The sequence below is a fragment of the Motacilla alba genome, chromosome 3, assembly GCF_015832195.1.
Source record: "Motacilla alba alba isolate MOTALB_02 chromosome 3, Motacilla_alba_V1.0_pri, whole genome shotgun sequence".
Lineage (NCBI taxonomy): Eukaryota > Metazoa > Chordata > Aves > Passeriformes > Motacillidae > Motacilla > Motacilla alba.
This window is the reverse complement of record NC_052018.1, coordinates 71,952,744-71,968,261: the sequence shown is the minus strand read 5'-3', so window position 1 is coordinate 71,968,261 and position 15,518 is coordinate 71,952,744. Positions and strand designations below refer to the sequence as shown.

Sequence of the window (15,518 nt, the reverse complement as noted above, 5' to 3'; positions counted from 1 at the left end):
ATGTTTCCGATTTTGTCAATAAAGTGTATGAAATTTAAACGCTGGTTTTAGCCCTCTTTGCACAAAATCAGGAAAACCATGACTCCTTGACAGTAAAGGAAATGGTGAAACCTGCTTTCTTTCAAGGTTGATCAGAAGGCAAATAGTACACATACCTAGGTTTTCTCCACCCCAAACATCCATCATCATGTCATACTTCCCCAGTTCTTCAAAATAGGATTTGTCCATCACAAATAATCCACCAGCTATCATGGGTGTCCTAAAGAAACAAGAAAAATTAAATTAGTTACAGAACCATGAACATGGGGGGAACTATTATTTGTACATCACGAATTATATCTTCTTGAAAAAAGTGGCTATGTTTTTGAATGGAACTTATTTTGCATGTATCACTTGAAATGTTGTTTCCACACGTTCCTATAGCCACATTTCTATGGCCATGACAACCTTCTGAGGCAGCTTCCAAATCTCCATTTGGCTCACAAGTCACTTACTTAAAGGGTGGCAATTTGTGCCAGCAAAAAACCATTATAACTGATGCTGTATTTTTAGCCCTCAAAACACACCAACTTTAAACAGAGTGGCATCTACTTTTTCTTAAGGGTAAACAACTAACTAGTGTGTTTTAAACTATTTTTTAAATACCATTTATTTCTGAGAATCTCATATTGTTCCATATACATGAATGAAATTTCAGTTAAGATATAGTGAAGATATTATTTCAGACTCAAAGAAGATGATTTCTAACTTTGTTTAATTGTAAACTACAATCTATTTGAGAAATGGTGGTACAGACATACTTTATGGGAGCAACTGGATTTCCTTGTCGTGCTCTTCTTTGCTCTGGTGTCATGTAATCCCACTTGAATACAAGATTCCAGTCAAAGCCTTCAAGAAGAAAAGTAGGATGTTAAAATTACTGTGGTCATCATGCAACTTGTAGTAACAATGTTTACTAAAAACACCAGGAACTGTAATTAAAATGAAAAATTTAAACTTGTGCAAAATTCTGGGTAGAAAACAAACAAGGAGTCCAGACAAAAGGTAAAGTAAAAAGAGTAAATCTAAACCACCAAATAACTTCGGATCTCTTGTCTTCATCCATTTCACAAAGCGGGAAACCAAGTGGCTGCCTTATATCAAATAAAATAGATCACATGATGATTTTCCAGCCATTACAAACGCTCCCAACAATCTTTATGGAATAACTGCATTTTCTCTCTTTATCAGTGATCTCGTATTGACATTTACACAAGCTTTATGCAGTACTCTTGGAGGTACTCTAACAGCAAGAACTCTCCATTATGAAGGTCACAACAACTTATGTAGGTTCCACTTATCTTGTCAATATTCATTTAACTTCATACTTTAAAAACTTTGTGGTTTTAAATGCATCTTGGTTTAAACCTGAGGCAAGTGCTAGAGCACCAAAATCTTACTTTCCTTATGCATAGACATGTAAGTGTGAACACACAGCAACAACTGGTCTGGGCCTGTCATGAGTTAAGCACAGAAGTACAAAGATCACTAGAACAGACAAGATCAATAGGTCACCTATAGCAGCTTTCTACATTAGAGCCATGAAATTACCTCTTTTAGGCAACGATACAGAGCTGGTATAGGACAAACTTCCTAGAGGAAACACTTTCATAACAGTTTGTGCTGAGTTATGCTCATAATCATGAACATCTATTAAAAAACTGCACAAGACCCATAGCCCTCTCCCAGTACACCTAGCAAATCAGCCTTGTACAACTCTGCCTGCTGCCAAACACATTTAGATCCTATGAGATCATGTAATGAATGATTTCCAGATTTCTGGTGCACAGATGTCAATAGTTTTCATTCTCCAGTATAAAGTAATTGCTTTTTGGGGAAGTGGAGAAAAAAGCTAATGTAAACAGAAAACAATTACAGCCCTACAAACTGCCTGTCTGCAGCTGTAAAGGTGCATAGCAATGACTAATGCAGGAAGTTAAAAACTCTGCAGTTTTCACTTTAACTCACGAGATACTTATCACACACAATAGAGAAATTACCCTCAACAGTCTTTATAGCATGCATGGCAGCTCCTTCTCTCCATGTTTGAGTATTTCATGAAGCATTGCACTGTAAAAATGAAAGACTGTCAAACTAATCCAAAACTCCAAGTAGCAAAACTGAAAAATGGCTACAACCCACAGCACTGCAAAGCCTCCAGCATGAAGAGTAAAATGAGTTCCAATAATTCCATGCAGTTAAAAAGCTGCATTTCATCCTAGATAGCCAGCAAAATTACTTGCATCTGGGAGAAGTTGAAAAATGCACTGCTCTCCAGCAGCAGCAGCAGCAGCGAGAGAGACAGTTACTGTGTACTCCAGTGAACACAAGGGGTCTCTTTTGGAACACAGCACTCTCACAAATTGAACAAGTGTATAAAGTCTCTGCCCATTCAAAACTGGTTTTCTGTCTCCATTTCCACAGACTGGGAGAAATCTGCACTCAATGAGATAGTATCAGTAACTCTGTAAAAGGAGTATTTTTAAACACAGTGCATATCCAGTATGAAACTCTATCCACTGTAAACTGCATCACAGGCATACTCTAAATTATTAGCTCTCAATTAACTACAGCTTGTTCCAGTAATTGTGGTGTTTCTCAGGGTGACTAACAGTTTCAAAAACCACCCCCCCACACCCCCCCAAAAAACCAAACCAAAACAAAAAAACAACCAAATAAAGAATGTGTACATTAAATGCATGGATTTTGTTTTGGTCAGACTTGGGAATTCAGACTTGTCCACTTAGAAAAAAAGAGTGTGCCATTTGCTAGGTTGCTTGTCTTGGGTGATTAAGTCCTTTCAAGACAGACCAGGCAAAAATGCTGTCCCAGCTGTTTCAACACTCCATGCTTCAGCCACACAGACACTGTACCTAAGGTTGAAAGCATAGTTCGGTTTCCATGTTTAGACTTGGCCCCAGTGGAAGTGTCCTGTGGTGCCAAATGCTTTAGTGCCTCTAACATGGCAATCTGTCTTTTGGGAACTGACAAATATATTATTTATATTTCAACTGACCCTCAAATAGCTTGGCACACTAGTATGTGCAAAATTTCCATTAAGGTCAAAAAAAGACAGTTTCTCACCCCTCAATCAGAAGCACATAGGATTCATATGTACCTTAAAAAATGAAAAACCCAATCTCTTATGCACAAAAGGAAAAAAAAGAGTACTAAAAGTAATAGATAAATGAACAAATTAGGTAACAGATTCAAAGACAAAGTATGAAGGGCAGTAGTAAGTGAAACAATCTCTCACTCTTCTCCCATTTAACTTGGGAAGAATTTAGCATGAACCCAGCAGCAATTGATCTAAGGCTTCAAAGAAAGAATTCGTCCTCCTGCAGACAACAATAAAAGCCACACAATGGTATAGGGATTTCTGTAGTTAATATTTAATGAATAGATTGGGTAAGGGCCTTACATATAGCACAGAACTACACATTAGCACACTGTGAATATATGCACCATAGGTGTCATTTCAAAACATTAATTAAAAGGATATAGAACCTCTCACCTCCAGATCACTGGAGAACTTGTAGCATATGCAACATTATGTAAATATTGCTTTTATTTTAGTTCATTGCAACAACATAGGTGACCAGTCTGAGACTAGAATCTAAAAAAATAGATTGGAAACTGGTTTTTCCTTCCTCACTCCAGGAAGTCCAATCAGAAAAAGATAGGACACTGTGAGAACAGCACTCTAATTTTTATATTATGGCTCATTTTACACCTTTTATGCAGACAGTTTTGTTTCCAGGGTTGTGGAAACAATTATTTACAAATAATAGTTTAAAAAGGGGGGTAAGTGGGTAGAGAACAGCTATTTTAAATATCATATTCTTGTTAACACTGAAAGAAGTTTTAAAAAGCTGTAATAAGTAAGGAGTTTAGCATGTAGTTGCCCTCTCCCTGTTTGAGAAAGAAGATGAGAATTTTTTTATTCAAAAGTCTTCTTGCTATGTGCTGTCAATACTTTACACTACCTAGACATATTGAAATTGTAGTACTTGTCAGTTTAACGGGGGATATTTTCAATGGCAAAGGTATAAACACTACAAATTTTCATAGTCACATGTGAGTGTTTTCACAATTACAGATGATGGCTAACAAACACTTATTTTTTTAAACACATTCCAAAGCCTCCTGCTTATTCAGAAGAGTTTAATTTTTTAAGCAAACCAGCATCTTGAAAAAAACCTCATAGACACTGCATTGTTGATGGGCTTCTAAACTAGTGAGCAATTAAAGCCTGTGTTATCTACAAAGAACTAAGCTCTGGCTATTAGCTTTTTCTGACACATTTACACAACCCTACAAACCTTGGAGCAAGTCTTGCATATTGGTAAAAGGCAACATAAACTTATTAGTATAATAAAGATGAACTTTTAAAGCAGAGAACAGTAAGGCCAATTAAAATCCAAGCCAAGAAGCAAGTGACCTATGGAACTTGAAACTAGATCTAGGAAAGGGAAGAACAGTATGTTAATTGCCCATTCCACAACTGCAGTGATTATGAGCTTTGATTCTTGATGGGTTTTTTTTAAGTCTGTATTCCAGTACAGGTACATACCGCCTTTTAAATCAGCTGACGCCCCCACGTACTGGAAGTTGTCCATATTAATTACATCAATAATAGGAGACACAACTCTGGTCTTGTCCTAAAATAAATGTTAGAAAGTAATATTGAAATAATGAAATCAAAATATAAAGATTCAGGCAGGATGTGTTGTTGAACAGTTCAGCAGGATTTCATTAGCATGTCTCCCCAGCTCTCCCCCTACTTCCAAAGAGCCCATGCTGTGAATAGCACCGCTCAGCACTGCTTCAGAGAGCAGAAACCATAGGATATGACTGGAAAGCCTCTTTCTATTCTAGGCTACTTTCATTCAGCAAGCCCCCTCTTCTGACTTGCCCTTGAACAAGGCAGCAAACTTGTGGTTCTAAAGGCAGTCAAAGCAAACAGCCCTTCCATTCCTACTTTTAAACCCATTGCAAAGAAAAGCATCCAGACAATTCATATTTTTCACAGCAAGTCTCCAGCCACACAGTGGACTACAGTCTTATTATTGCAACCTTTAAGGGACACTTAGGCCTATCTACAATCAGAAAGGTCTTAGGTTAATGCCAATCCATTTCACACTAGAAGAATCACACTTCAATAACAGATACTCAAACAGGAAAGAGAACCTAAAAAGCATCTGAAGCTCATGGACACTAATAATCTCCAGCAGCCAAGATTCCAGTGGTACAGATAACCAGAGGCCTCTATCCAACCATGGTCTTGTATACTATTCTGAGCAATGTTAATTATTTTAGCTGATGTTTTTGCCAAAATAGTTCAGGAACAAAAATCTTTCCAACAACTCCACATGCACTATCCAGCAGAATCACAAGACCTCAGTGTTCTAAAATAAGCCTCATCTAATGTTAGAAACGCAGTATCATGGTTAAGCCAGTTTGTCTCCATGACTTATTGCTTGAATTCAAAATGAAATTTTGGAGCCGCACAATTTAACATCATTCAGAGAGCAGATAACTTCAGAACAGCATATCATCAAATCTGTGAATATAAAAAATAATGTTTTGAACAAACAGGAGATATTTTGGTAACTCCTATAATAGAGAAACTGTTCTCATGGTTAAAAGAAATACAAGCTAAACATCTCAATTTTAGGAATTTATTTTGTAAGTATGTCTTGAAACAACACCACATACATTCTAAACAGTGGTTCAAGCAATGTATCTCCCCTACTAACCAGTATTATACAGAACAGACTAGAACCAAATTAGTATGAAAATAGCTTGAGGTCATAAGAAGAGACTTGAAAGCAACTTAAATAAATGCTTTGCTTGGTCCAATAAGAACCTTTAACACCCATTTTCTTTTTATTGAACTTTAACTATTCAATCTCTGCTGATTTTAAGTAAGCCATAATTACATAAATGGCATCTACTAGGTCATTCTGCCTGAGTGAGCAAAAGGTCATGAATTTCTGTATCATCCAAAAGAAGAATTCAAGCAAGCCCTGAAGAATTCAAGCTGAAGACTAAGTGAAAAGCTGAAGACACATTGCTTTTTCCATTCCCTTTACTATCACTACAGCTGTGCCAATCAGGCTAAAAATTTGCTTTTATGAGAAATGGAATATAACATCTAATCTGGTCTTCTACTAAGAATTAATTCATTTGGTCTAAAGCAAACAAGAAATACAAACGAAAAAAGGCCAACCTGCCATATTCCCCCATGGATCACATCTTTAGCTCCTGTTTCTGCTAGTGATAGCCTCAAGCCCATGTTTGCAATGGCAAGCAAGGCACAGTTTTGCTAACTGTGTTGTACTTGGGAGGCAATTACAATTACAATTTACTGCACCTTCACTGCAAAGTCCTGTGTGTGTGTGTGTACACCTTCCTACATCACTGAAATACTTTAGATGTACCCATGCCCTTATTTTAGGCATTCTATATATAGTGATAGAATTAGGAAACTCCCTTAAATAAAGACTGATGAGACAGAAGATATCAACCAGTCCAGTTATTCACAGTATACCTATGAGCATAAAATACAAAAATGAAAACATCCTTTCTTTCTCATTTATTCCTTAGCTGAAATTGAGACAGCTTATACATCTATGCCCCTCTCTAAAAGTAGTTTTGAAGAAGATTTGTTTTACAAATGGTTCTACTTGGCCGGGTTGAACCTGGTGGTAAAAGCTGCCCAAGTTATCAGGTGCCACATTAGGCAGAGCTTCATTTAGGCTTCAGCTTATCTCCACCAAGCTGCATAAGCAGGTAGCATGCTGTCTCTATGCACCTGGGCTTTTACTGCTGGTCTGATTATTTCTATCAATATCAGTGCAACACCACATTAACACCACTTGCTACACCTAACATACTTTAACAACTCCCAATTGTTTCTCTGACAGCCAAATACTCAGGCCATGTGCATTCAGTCCGATGTATAACCCTCACATTGTTGGTTTGGAAATGTGCTGCCCTTCGGTGACTCAGATTTGCTCAGCAGCAAAGCAGAAAAAAGCTCTTTACGTTCTTAAGGTGATGCTTTGCAGAGCATTAGAAAGTTGTTAGTGCAGAGATTGCTAAAAGAGAGCTTGTGGGTCTCCAAATTACAGAGTTCACTCATTTAAAAGACTAAAAAGCAGCTGGTTCCTTTAATCACACCATGGATAAATAAGTACCCTACTTTAGGATAATTTAATGAAGAAAATCTTTTGCCTTCTAATGGAAGACGCAACTGGAAAGCCATGTACTTCCTGGTGAACATAATGAAAAGAAATAGCCTGCAAACACTGCAAGTCTCTAGCACCTGAAAATTTGTAGCAAACCACATCATCTTGACAATTTATAAGGAAGTTATGAATACTCTAGAGAATTAGACTTATATATATTGTTCTTATAAACCACAAGAAATTATCCTTGAGATTCTGCATTCATTGCTTCCCCCTTCTAAAAGTCTCAAGACACTTCAAAGATTAAACTTCACAACACTCTTAAGAGAAAATAGAAATAATTTTTTTTAGCATCAGTTAAAAGTGGACCCACTCAAGGTCAAAAAGTCTGAGACAGACATGAAAAAGCAAACCACATCTCACTTCTTAATCTTAGTTATTTCTTCCTTTTAAGATCATCTCTATTTAAAAATACCTTCCTAAATGTGATAGAGGCTTTACTGCTACTCTGTGAAAACAGATTAGTTCAGTTCTGCACCAGAATCTTTCAATTTATTTTTCTCATACAATTGCTGAATTCTAAGAACAGCATGTCAAAGTGTTGAGAAATTTGAAAGGGAAAAAGCCAAGTAGATGAGTGCCCATGAAATTGCTAATAGTTATAGATGTTTTCAGGATTGCGTATACTTATTACTCTGCTGACATTTTTGAGGAATCAAAGGGTTAACCTCCACTGTCTCCTCATGTAATCATATATACTCAAAAAAAAAAATCTAGAGGGCATAAAAGGTAGCCTCACAAATCAAGCAGAAAACCACTCTCCAGGAAGGAGCAAAAGATACACCAGCTCTAGGTTACACGAGTATCCATACACATTCTGAACTCTGAAGCAATCACCTTGTGTGTATGCTGCTTCTGCATTGAGCTTTTTCTCAAATTGCTGTAGAAAAGTCCCTAGAAGAATCAGACCCCCTCCAGAAATGCTAAGCAAACATGGCTCCTGAAAAAAGGAAGATATTGTAACCAGGAAACCATCTTATAGAAGAAAACTGTGGGATGGATCATGCTTCAATTCAGGAGGAAAGCTTGATATCTCAGGTATCAGAGGCAGAGCTTTCTAAAAGTGGTTATAGTACATCAGATAGAGTACTGCAGAACTGACTTGATTCAGACTGTTTCTTGGAAGCTGTAAATTCTTAAATTATAACACACACAACTAATCTCCTAAAACTTCAACAGAAATAAATGCCAAGTGGGCAATTCTGGAACAGAAAGAAAAAAAAAATAACAAAACACACTTTCCACCAGATATACAATAGATACAGCCGCCTATCAGAAAGCACAGTACTCACAAACAAGAGCCCTGACCTGAAAAAAGTTACCAGTGAGGCCAGAGCAGAAGAGAGTTCACATCTATTCAGCTTCATGTCACTGAGACTATCAAAAAATGCTGCCAATTAATTTCAACTAACATATGCTGTCTGCCCTGTGAGCTGAATTAATCCATTTAAAATAACAAAGAGCTATCATATACAATATATAAACACTAACCCAGCCTTAATTATTTGAACAACCAGAAAACTTAAAAGCTGTTTTTTCAATCCCCATAGCTGTTGGCTGGGAATCTTTGCAGATGACAGTTAAATGGGATTCTATATTCATTATTTATTTAATAGTACATCAATCTTTTAAGACTAGAAAAATATATTCATACAGCTGAAAACTATTCAGTGGCACACAATTAGTGTGTACTATGGGGACAATTGGAAGCAGCGAGTTTTGAAGGATCTAATAATTCACATGCCACTAAAATGTAGCTGCTGCAAAAAGCAAAATATGCACCGGCTTCTCCAACCTAATACACCCCATTCAGTGCTGGATCTTCACAAAATTGCCAGGAATTTAATAAGAGGTTTTACATTCTGTTACAATGAAAAGGTAACACTTTTTCGAATTCCATATCAGTTTCAGAAAGATGAATAAGTATGACCTGCAAGAAGTCATACAGAAGAGAAACGGGAAAATTACCAAGTTACTGTCTTACCAAATGCAGGCTTTTGCTGACAAAAACGACCACTTCTCTTCTTATTTCTTGAATAAATAGATGCTTCAAATAGTTTACACAAAAGGCCTGAAAACAGTTCCCATGTCCTAGAATTCATTAGTGCTTTAGCTGTAAGCATTCTGCACTTATTTTAGAGATATATTTTATGCCTTCAAGTTTATTTTCCTAGTTAATTATTACGGAGAAATTCCCCCATCCCTTCTGAAGCTGCAACACTTTAGATGGGTAAAAAAATAGGAGGAAGTGCTATGGTACCCATATAGCTCAAGGGCTTTTTAGGCTCTAGGTACTTTAACAGTGTCCAGGTTTGAGCTGATTAGTTATTTCTACTCCAAAAGAGGACTTCCAACTGCTGATGTGTCTTGGGCAACTTGTAGTATTTCTGGAACACCCCCTTAAATATAACAGGCTATGGCCAATTTTATGAGGTTCAACAAGGCAAAGTGCCTGCACTCAGGTCACAATTTCATGCAATACTACAGGATTTGGGATGCTGATTGACAGCAGCTGAACATGACCCAGCATGTGCCCAGGTGGCCAAGAAGGTCAATGGCATCCTGACCCAGATCAGCAACTGTGTGGCCAGCAGGACCAGGGCAGTGATCATTCCTTTGTATTCAACACTGCTGGGGCCACATCCCAATCCTGTGTCCAATTCTGGGTTCCTCACTCCAAGACAGCCATTGAGGTGCTGGAGTGCGTCCAGAGAAGAGTAACAGGGAGCTACGAAGGGTCTGGAACACAAACCTTTTGAGGAGGAGCTGAAGGTGTTTAGCCTGGAGAAAGGAGTCTCAGGGAAGAGCTTATGACTACCTCACAGAAGGTTGCAGCAAGGTGGGGATCAGTCTCTTCTTAGAAATAACAAGCATAAGAAAGAGGAAGTAGCCTCAAATTATTTCACAGAGATTTGGATTGGGCATTAGGAAAAATTTATTTACTGAAAAAGTGGTCAAGCACTGGAACAGACTGCCCAGGGAAGTGGAGGGGTCACCATCCCTGGAGGTATTTTTCTAAGAGATATGTAGATGTGGCACTTCAGGGACATGGTTTAATAATGGGCTTGGCAGGTGCTTGGGTAACAGCTGGACTCAATGATCTTAAATGTCATTTCTAACTATATGATTTTATGATTCTAAAAGCATCACAGAACCAAACAGAATAAAGAAAATCAGTCATCAATTGATAGCTTCTTCATTGGCATACTCAATATATGAGGTTTACTTCCTTCTCTCTCCCCCTTTCTGTTTTTGGGGAATGCAAAGGAAAGCATAAGGTGGATAAGTGAAGAACAGGGCATTAACCAAACAGAGTAGCTTAGCAAAACCATTTTGATCAGAAGCATTTTGGAACCAAACCTTTCCTGGAAGACTAGCTTTCCAGAAAGGAAATGCAATTAAGAAAGAATAAAAATCCTGTTTTCTTGAGTGTTTCTCAGTGCTTTTTTGGAATCACACTTCATTCAGTTTCCACTTCACCTGAGTTCTTCCAGAGCAAATTAACAAGTATAACCAACCCTTGGAGAAAACATTATAGTTTCACTCTCAATCCTCTCTCAATTGCTTTTCCAGGACACAGACTAAGCATCCTTTTCATATATACTGAGAGCCTCTAGTTCCTGCTAGTTTCCATGAGAATTTCGGTTTGACAAGTCATCCCCTCTCCTATTATCACACTGAATCTTAATGAGGCATAAAGATTCAGGTAAACTGAATCACATCAAGATGATACTGGTAGAGGAGAATCATACTTTGCTCTAAAGATTTTCAGCTTACTGAGGCAGTCCCCAAAGAACCAAGGAAGCATATATTTGAATTACTTGCAAAGATAATAATAAATATTCAGATTTTATGTTCCTGTGCTCACAGATTAAATGAACAAAAATATGTTTTAATCACAGAACACTCCAATCATCTCCATCATCTTAAATCAGGGAAAAAGCTTCCTTAGGAAAATGAATAAAATTAATCTAGTATAAACCAGATGGCTTTAAAATTTAAAAGCTGCTTCTTCAGGAAATTACTTTACAACTCTTTACTAACCTCAGCTACTCTTTCCAAAAGCGGTTCCAGCCAGTGTTCATTGCACTCACAGTGACTATCCAGGAAGGTCAACACTTTGGCTTGTGCTGCATCTGCCCCTCTGACACGGGAGCGCATCAGGCCTGAGAAGTAAAGATAGAAAGTTTTAAGTACTTCCTGGGGAAAACAATCAACAGTAGTAAGAAACTATTGCATTCTAAGTTAGTAATTAGTTCAATTACTCAGGGCAAATACACAAGCTCCATTATCAGAATCAGATTGTCATTAAGAATTTAGTGAAATGATTTCACACCAAACAGCCTGCAAGTGCCCAGCCTACTGCACTCTACAGGCTTCCATCCGATTTGAGCAAAGAAGCAAAGTACCTTTTCCAAACAAGTGATACACGAATACAAATGGGTCTGTATTACCCTAAGTGGTATTTACACCAATAAATCTTACTTAAGATTGGACCTGAAAACAGGTATGTCTCCTAAAGTTCTACTATGCAACTAAGGAAAGCACCATCATTAACTTACCCCTTCAACTTTTTGCCACCCCCCATCTTAGCACTTACCAGAGTCTGTACACTCTTCCATGAATTTCTTCAAGAAATAACCATGTTTCATTAATTCCCATTTGAGAGCCTTACCCCAACCCATTTGTCTTTCCTCTGTGACTACACCCGTTATCTCGTTTTGCAGTTTGTTTAGAGTTTGTCTGTTCTGAATAGATATCTTTAGGCAGAACTTCTGGCAAAACCAAAAGGTTCTTCTCTAGTCTGTGTCTCAATTACATAGATACCCTCACTGATTTACCCTGCTCTTTTCCTTCCTTTTCTTTTACTATTTGTTCACTCGATGGCCTCACCAATCCCTAAAGTCCCTTGCTGTATAAACACACATAGCAAGCTTTCTCCCATTCCTTTGCAAATTTCCTCCTTACTTTTTTCTACTACTATTCAAAACTTCATTGATTTCTTTTTGTCATCTGAGACTAGAGCCAAGTCTAGTTTTGTTTTTTTTTTTTCTTTTTCTTTCTTCATTGTTTCCCACTACATCTGTTCTAGTTTGTTTGGGCATTCCCCCCCCAACTGAAATACTGTAAAAGAGTCAAGCCAGTTACTTACTCCTCACTTAACAAAATAAATATGCAAAACATGACTATGCCAACAGAATACAAGATGCTTAAGGGGAAAAGCTTGTTTGCTCTGACCAACATCCAATAACAGCCCCATCAAGATCCTTTTCCTATCTCTTATTTCAAGTGTGAGCACAGTTCCAGATAACATATTATGCCATGGCTCTCCAACATTTTGCATTTTATCTGTGGCACACTGACATCTAACTGTACCTCACTGACTTAGTGCTGGTGCCCTAATTTTAGCCTTTCAATCTGTTCAGTTTTTCCACATCAAACCATTCCTCAAGCACTACTGCTATACTTTCTTTTTTTTAACTTCTCAAATTCCTCCCCACACAGCTTATTATTTCAAAATAATACTGTTGAAGAGCTGTCTTACTCTAATTCTATAGAAATCACACAACAGTGCTTCTAATTTCAGAGTTTAAAAAATGGACGTGAGCACCTTGGTCATTGAGTCCTCCACAATCACATTCAGTTTTATGATGAATAGAGCTGAAAAGGTTCCACTGAACATCCATTCTGCAGACTACCACACCCTCAAACACATCTGTTCCCATAACAAACCCTGGTACTAGACATGAGACTAATAGCCACTAATATTTATTTCTGAAAGAAAGGCAGTTAATGTCATCCCCTTCACTGACACCATCTCTTCACTTCAACTTTTGCTTTAAAACACACTGCTTTCCTCTATTGTTCACATTACTGAGTTCCTCTAAGCATCCTACACATTGGTTAATTTCACTAATTCTCTTAAGTTTTAATTTGTTTGTGTCATACTTAATCTCAAAGATACAAACTAATACTCTGTCTTCTATCTGCAAACATCTATGCTTTTCTGACATAATAGATTTGTCAAATTATATTTAATTTTCAGATATACTGATGTACATTCCTAAGCATGTCTTTGTATATGCATTGCAAATTAATAATTTAATTTACTAAAAGAAAGAAACATCAAAAATGTGTTAATTCATTCTGTTTTTCCCTTACTTCTATCTCCACCTTCAAGTGATACACTGAAAAATGACATTAACTTACTCAGAACCTGGCAACCATGGCAAGTCATAAGAGACCTGCTTCCCTAATAAACCTTTGTTCACAAGTATATTCCAAATAGAATATTTAAACACTAAGAATCCATCAGTTATTGCACTAAACTTTAATTATGGGACAACACCTGTTTTGTGCATGTCATTTCCAGTTCCTGACAACCTAATGATTCCAGCTCTTCCCCAGGCCAGGCCAGCAGTCTAGAAGATAGAGCTTATAAAAATTAGCAAGCATATATGTGCTTATTCAGTTAGCTATTTCAACCATCAAATCTCAGTTACAGCTGTAGATAACAGTTGCCTGTATCTAATACTTTAAACTCCACTGTCAGTGAACTGCTGACTGAAGGGCTCAGTCATGTGAGACCACAATTTACAAAGCAATGTAGAAGAAAACACAAATGTAAGACAAATTTGTTACAGGGCACACTGGCTTCAGCAAAACCAGCATACTTGGTCCCAGCCCTCCTGGCTGCTCAAACCCTCAAGTCAAAGCAAATTGTTTGTCCGGCTGTCCATCAACTAAATCCATGAAATTATATCCAATAAGGGAACCAGCAAAAAAAGAGGGCTATTTTTAAGCTGCATCATTTCAAACACAGATATATTTTACAGTGAGACCTTGTATTCTATGGAAGCAGCTTAACTAAGGATTCAGTGTGGGAAGAGAAAGGAAAGGTTGAAGATTAAATAAAATTCCTGAAGGAAGCTCACACTGTAAAAGCCAACAATGGGCAATTGTGCACAGAACAATATGGAAACAATCACAATTACTGTTTTTACCTGCACAATTATTTTTTTTTATTCCTTCTACTAGTAGATTTATAAGGTGAAGATCTCTCTTCCAATAAGGAAAGTAAAGCAGAATGTTCCTTTAAAAGACTTGATGAAAACTAACAGATAAGGCAGCACAATTTGTAATCTTACTTTCTTAAAATTAAGCCTACCTTCTCGCCGATCATTTCGAAGAACCCGTACTTTTTCAATTTTTCCCAAAAGAGCCCCATCATCAGCTTAAAAAAAACCAAACAATAATAAGTTTAAAAATTTTAAAAATTAAAAAAAAAAATCAAGTAGTGAGAACCAGTTTTGCATCCAACACTGTATACCAGAAGAATATTGCAGGTGAAAATGTTTGTGGTCATAATTAGCTCCTCATCTCAAAAGAAACAAAGAAAAATTACCAGGCTAAGAAATTACTACCTTCACCATGTTACTTAACGCTAGCTTAATTTTACAGTCTTGAAGTAATTGTATTTAACTATTTTCTCTTTGCTTACTTTAGAAGTTTCTACATTGCATAGAGACAAAAAACTTCCACAAGATTAAATAAACTGCTTTCTTTGCCTATAAGAAAGTTCACTTTCTAACCAACATTAAGACAAACCTGACCTAAGCTAGTATTAGTAAAAGTATTAATGCAAATATATACATTAGCTTCTTCTAAGAAATATTACTCTGAGGTCCATTTCAATTGTTTTAACTTCTGTCGTGATACACTAGTACCTACAAGACATTGACTTATTTTAGATTCAGAAAGATTTTCTTCTGAGAGACTGATGGAGACAGGCATTCATTTAAAACAGCACTACAAAAACATTTGTTGCAAGCACCATGGGTTTTATTTTTATTTAAGATAACATACTATGAAAAGGCTCTTTAAAAAAAGATACACCCTTTTTATTTCCTGTTAGCTGAAGGACTAGATATACCAGAAATATTTGTAGAGACTTCACATTTCCACAATGACAGATATGGAAGAGTTTAGACTTGGTTTTGGCCAAGTCTCTGCCAAGTCCTATTCATGTGTCCTATTCCCAACTGAGCCACCTATCAGCACCAGGAAATCTTACCAGAATAAAGAATAAGCACAGTAAGGTAGCATCCTATAAAAGTACTTACGATCATTACTGTAGTCATCCACTAGTATGATTTCCTTAATAAGGTGTGATGGACTTTTTTTAAGGACACTGAAACACACCAAAAAAAAAAAAAAAAATCATTC

The 15,518-nt window shown here is 37.0% G+C and overlaps 1 protein-coding gene across 1 annotated transcript in view; it reads right to left on the bottom strand.

Moving 5' to 3' along the window:
• Positions 1–15,518, bottom strand: part of GALNT2 (polypeptide N-acetylgalactosaminyltransferase 2) — a 90,683-nt gene that overhangs the window by 17,394 nt on the left and 57,771 nt on the right. The window contains exons 5-10 of the mRNA XM_038131415.1: positions 15,416–15,483; positions 14,461–14,526; positions 11,337–11,458; positions 4,613–4,700; positions 801–888; positions 156–259 (exon numbers count right to left, since the gene is read on the bottom strand). Coding sequence (XP_037987343.1) covers positions 156–259; positions 801–888; positions 4,613–4,700; positions 11,337–11,458; positions 14,461–14,526; positions 15,416–15,483 — 536 coding nt within the window. The remainder of the gene's footprint in view (positions 1–155; positions 260–800; positions 889–4,612; positions 4,701–11,336; positions 11,459–14,460; positions 14,527–15,415; positions 15,484–15,518) is intronic.